The 6,000-nt window shown below is 42.3% G+C and overlaps 1 protein-coding gene across 1 annotated transcript in view; it reads right to left on the bottom strand.

Annotated features, from left to right (window-relative positions):
- Positions 1 to 6,000, bottom strand: part of LOC310807814 (acid-sensing ion channel 1-like) — a gene marked incomplete at both ends in the record, with an annotated part of 36,713 nt that overhangs the window by 27,949 nt on the left and 2,764 nt on the right. Inside the window, one exon of the mRNA XM_083674420.1 lies at positions 3,175 to 3,370. Coding sequence (XP_083530546.1) covers positions 3,175 to 3,370 — 196 coding nt within the window. The remainder of the gene's footprint in view (positions 1 to 3,174; positions 3,371 to 6,000) is intronic.

Raw genomic sequence — 6,000 nt, 5'->3', positions numbered from 1 at the left:
CAAAGAAGGCCGTCTCCTCACTCCTTGCATTAGCATGCTGACACAGTATTTCAAATCTTTGGCTTTGTAGTGTCTACAGACAGCCATGGGTCTGTGGAGAGAGCCAGTAAGCCCAAGCAAGGTTGTTTTGTACTGTAAATCAACTTTTGAGCAATGCAATGGGGAAATAATGGTATCATAATCAAATGAATTATATTTTCTTTAATCATTTAATCAAAGGAGTGCTATGTTTCCATAGTCGATGCCAATCAGCATTTAATCAGATGCAATTAGGTCCCCCACTTTTCTTCATTTGATTGAGTGGTTCTTGTGTGCATGCGCCCGTCTCCCCCAGGCACTTTGTGCAATGTATTACCTCCATACCAGTGACTGACACTCCATAATATCTAACTCCTAATTAAGTGGTTTCATATTGGCATGTCATCAAACCCCTCCTCAGTATCATCATTCTCAAAAGGGGAGATTAGTTAATGAGATTTATAAATATCACTTGATCTCAAGAGATTGCAGTGCGCCAGATATGACAACACACAGCAAACACACTGTTTTAGGTGTACAGTACAGTACAGTACAGCATCTGAGATTATTATCAACAACTCACAATGAAAAGACGAAGAATATGCTTTCTGATAAATTGGACTGCATCAAAGAAACTACAAAGGAATTTTTAATGCAAGGATAAAGAAATGCATTTCTTTCACTGTTTTAGAGCTGCTCAGTCCAGCTGATAACAAAGACCACAGAGAACGATAGAAAAAACCCCTCTAAAAACCTCCCGGGGAAACACCTCACTACCACCATGTTCTGACCAGACGCAATCTTTGGAGAGACGCCATCCTTCAAAGAGGGGAGAAATTGCTCCATTACAGTGGAGAGCTAAGGGTAGGAGAAGGGAGTGGAACCTGGAAAGTGTCTGACTTGAAAAACACTCAGCTCCTCAAATTGTACAGTCCTCCTCTGTATTTGGAGAACGGGTTCGAACCCTTCGGAAAAAGTACTGTCGATGAAGCTTTTGAAATGTATGGGTTCCATTATGAGCTGTTGAGTGACAGAGGTAGGCACGGCTCTGTACATGTCTATGTATTGGAAAAGATTAAGCAGCTGTACAAGTTAATACTATGATGTATACCACACATCTCTAAATCACATAAATATTAATATTATGACTTGGACGGAGGCGTAGTTCCACATTTTCACCAAACACCTAGAAAACGGTAATTGAATACACTGTAAACGACCTATTTTCTCTGACACCGCTCTGTGAATCACGCTTACAGTTGGAACACTGTACCACTCTCCACTGTGGCTCTCCCCTACTCCATAACTGTCCTCTCTTGAGATATGACTGCGCCCAGGAAAATTAATCTGAACTAAATCAATGGGGCAGTAAGCACAAAGGCAGTGTACTGTCCAAGACTGAAAATGGAGGGAATTCATGCCTGATACTATTGGCAACTGTTGGTGCAGACCTGAGCCAAAGCAGCAGGTTTATGGCCAGATTGGAGATTGAGAACCAGGGGGAAATCTACAGTGCAGAAAGAACACAGACCTATTGTTGGGCTGCAGTGGCTGCGGTAACTAGTCAAGCCATTGGAACTCTCTTCCTGACAATCTAAGGGCTGTTCAGACTGTTGGGGCTTTTAAAGCCTTAAGACGCATATTTATCGGCTGGCCTACCCTTCCCCCTAGACTTTGATTGCTGCTTTTATGATTTTGTTATATATATATGCAGTATTTATTTTGCTAAAAAAAACATTTTTTTTTTCTTTTATCATATGCACTTTGAGATTATTCTTGTATGATGAAAAGTGCTTTATAAATGTAATAAATTATTATTATGATGTATTTAAAAAAAAGATATGCCATCTGCTGCACACAGCATTCCATGGTTTCCCTTCAACATGCATCCTTTATCCCTTTGAACACCTCTATATGCATGTCTCCAGAAGCAGCTTTGAAGAGCGATTCTCCAAGGACGGTACAGCATAGTGCCTGTCCCTCTCATTTTATGGTAAGAGGAGCAAACAATAAAAGGCAAATGCAAACCTGCATTTGGAGGGATTACAGAAGGCTCCGAACGGTGTTTGAAGAATCTAACAAACGCTTAGAGAGGAGAGCATTTGTTGACGGTATGCAGAAACATCAGCTGTGCACAAACGCTACAGTAGGTAGTGATTAAAAGAGGGCATTTCTGCCTCATTTAAGCCATGTTGCACAATAGGGCTACACAAGTCATTAGAGCAAAACTCATGAGAGCTTCAAATCACAGTATTTTTACTAAACCACATACATTTTGACTCAGATTCCTTGAGCTTGTAATTATTTTGGTAGCACTTTCTTTTACAATCTTTTACCACTGGTATTTTACCTGGTATTTATTTAGTGAACAGTAAGCTGCTATCCCTTTTCTCTTTCACACATATTAAACCTAGAGTATGAACATAATATATGCTGATACAGCCAACCCATATGTCTGGAATAATAATTACTCAAACCTTTAATGGTTCAGGCCTGGTTTAGTGAATTAACGTATTTACGTATTTGTCATTATTTGATTTCAGCGAATCACACGACTGCTGGGGGAAGTGCTGTGGGAGATGATTGATGCAAGGCAAAGCCAATGGCAATGCGTCGGGAGTTTTTTCCAATCTTTGTATTGGGTAAAGGAAGGTCATGTTTGACGCGTTGGTCCACCTGACCTTCCGAGGTGAAATCTTGTACACTCCCACAGTTGGAAGGACACGTGTGTCAACCTCCACAGGGTTCGCTCAGTGGCATGACCTTCCATAGCAGCCAGCTGCAGAGCAGAGCGACTTCCAAGGGTAAACTCTTAGGACATGCCAAATAGCAAAGTTCTACAGTACAGTAGCCTCTCTGGATGGTGAGCCTGGCCCAAGCCTCGCCCTCCACTCTGCCCTGAGAGATGCTGACCTGAACCAGGGCTTGCGACATCATCATCATCATCATCATCATCATCATCAACAGCACATTGGCACCATACGGGCAGCAACACATCAAATCAAAACCGTCCATCATAACCATACTTTGTCATACTTGTTATAGCTTTGTAATTATCAGGGTAATAAACAGTAATAAGCAGTTAATAAGCATTCAGTCACTTCCTCAAACAGATTATTCGTCATTAAAATGATCTGAAGCTCTACGGTAACTTACCACTTTGAAGTCCTCAGCTCTGCACTCTAACCCCCTGAAATGACAGGCCAGCAGCATGTCCTTGATGTCATGTCCTGTTCGGTCATAGAACTCCCGCATGTTGAATGGGCGGGGCTTATAGTTGTGGAAGTCAGCCTTGACCTTCAGGGCCTCTAGAACACTGTCTTCAACAAGGTGGACATCCCGGATCTCATACCTGCACACAGTCACCAGAGAGAGAGAGAGAGAGAGAGAGAGAGAGAGATGTTTGTATTTATCATAATTTATGTTCTATTCTGTCATCACCTTTTTAATAAGTTATTATATGTAAAGCTCATTAAAAGGCTTATTGAATAATAAAGCTCATTGAATTGAATTGAGAGAGACAGACATAGATACAGAGAGAGAATAGAGAGAGAAAGAGAGACAGAGACAGAGAGAGAGAGAGAGAGATATAGATTTTGAATTACTGTACTGTGGTTCAGTAGATTGATAACCTTCCTTTTAATTTGAACTTGAATGTAACCTTCCACTGCTAACTCCACCAAAACCTTCCATACCTGAACAAAACATCCTTACCAATTAACCTTCTTTAATTCTCCATATGTGTGTGCGCTGTCACTCAACAAGAACAAGCTGCATACCATTTCCATAACGATCTACACAGCTGTTACCTATGTCCTTGATCACCAAACTGCTTGTATTTAATGCCACACAACCAACATGCATTCTGCTGTCGCCTGCTATTGCGTCCCACCTCCTCCCCTTCGCCACCTTGTGTCTGGTTTCCTAGGGTCTACCGTGGATCTCCCCAGGGGGACCGCCATCAACTCTACTACCCAAAGATGCCAAACCTCCGAGCCAAACCCACACGAGTCCACCCCCAATAATCCTTCAACCCAGCTCATTCTCATTCTCAATAAATGTCAACCGTAATTCAATGTGTGGTTTGCGCCTCGTTAACTATCTTTCTGCCCTCAAGAACCATTTCTGAAAGCCTGCTGGTCTTGTTTGGCATACTAGTACTTTATAAGATTAAGATGTAAAAATGGAAATGGCAAAAAAAGAGAATATTTGAGTGTGTTTCATGCAAGGGCATGCCTTGATCTTACTTTATTAAATAAATAGACTGTGAATCTCTCTGGTCCTGGTTTATTTATCATAGGTGAAACATGTTGTTTTTTCATTAACTTTTCAGTGATCAGTGGTACCCTTGATCACGAGTGAATGTGTGTATTGGTTGCTCTGTGCAAGTACATGTTGGTGTCTATAATTCATGTTTAGCTCTTATGTGTTTGAGTGTTCACTCTGTCTATTTAGGTTGCATGATATTACAGTATATACGTAATATAATAGTAATAGGTATGCTTTTTGGGTGTCTATTCTCGGATATGTGCTAGAACATTATGGACAGTGTGTGTAGAGTGTGCAGTTTGTGCGTTCATGTAACCCTAACCCTAACCCATGTATGCATGTGTACGTACGTGTGTTTGTGTGTGTGTGTGTGTGTGTGTACATGCGTGTGTGCGTGCGTGCGTGTGTGTGTGTGTGTACATGCGTGTGTGCATGCGTGCGTGCGTGTGTGTGTGTGTGTGTGTGTGTACATGCGTGTGTGCATGTGTACGTACGTGTGTTTGTGTGTGTGTGTACATGCGTGTGTGCGTGCGTGCGTGCGTGTGTGCGTGCGTGTGTGCGTGTGTGTGTGTGTGTGTGTACATGCGTGCATGCGTGTGTCCTCATTCCATCTACATCTTTTGTACGCTGCACATGAGTCAGTGCGTGGGGGGAGAGAGTCATCCCACTCACTGCACACGATCAGTGGGAGATATCCTTTAATAGAGGACCTGAGTAGCCACTAAATCTGACCACGCTGTTAGCCTGCCACCCAGCATGAATACAGAGCAGAGCAGCAAACTGGAGAATCCACTGGTAACCAGGCACATTCAATATCCACAGTCTGATGTCCAGCTGCGGTGTCAATAATATGTGGTGTCCGGTTTGTATGCGATTGGTAAAGCATGTGCACGGTTAAGGCTCTCTCAGATAGATGGGACTCATAACTACTATACTGCTCATATACTGCACTACCTGTATATACTGTTCACACTGCACTTTTCTGCTTTTTTGCACTTCTGGTTAGACGCTAACTGCATTTCGTTGTCTCTGTACTTGTACTCTGCACAATGACAATAAAGTTGAATCTAATAAAAAAAAATAAAAAAAATGAGAGGGAGATTTTAAGGAAACATGACCCGAGGAATGATTGTTCAATAGGGTTCTGTAATGACAGACATCCATCCTCTATACGCCATTTAGCTGATGCTTTTATCCAAAGCCACTTACATTGCAGTGAGTGCGTACATTTTTTCAGTATGTATGGTCCCAGCGGAAATCGAACCCACAACCTTGGCGTTGTTAACGCCATGCTCTACCAACTGAGCCACAGAGGACCATACTCATAAAAGTGCTGTGGCTATGTAAAAAGACAAAGGGTGACAGGGTGACAGGGTTCCAAATCACTTCAGTAATTGACGTTGAAGTCAGACTCATCAAACTGAAAGCTGCTAAACATCAGAGTCTCTCCAAGCCATCGCTCACCTGTTCCATTTTCAGTATTTGGTTTCAAACTTGATTATGCCAACAAGATGAACGGACGGACAATTACTTTTGGTGGCACTGATCTGATCCAATTTAGATATACGCTCTCCTGTTGCGAAGTGCCATCACAGCCAGTGCCTTTTGCTGATTAAAGGAGGACTTAATTGAGTTGAGGCCTCTGCTCCCAACAGTCTAGCAGTGGATAAAGCTGCCAAGAATGCACTTATGAGATAAAGCCCCAGAAGCACA

Source organism: Argentina silus (genome assembly GCF_951799395.1).
Source record: "Argentina silus genome assembly, chromosome: 8".
NCBI classification, from domain to species: Eukaryota; Metazoa; Chordata; class Actinopteri; order Argentiniformes; family Argentinidae; genus Argentina; species Argentina silus.
The sequence above is the reverse complement of the archived record's forward strand: the minus strand, read 5'-3'. Positions and strand labels throughout refer to the sequence as shown.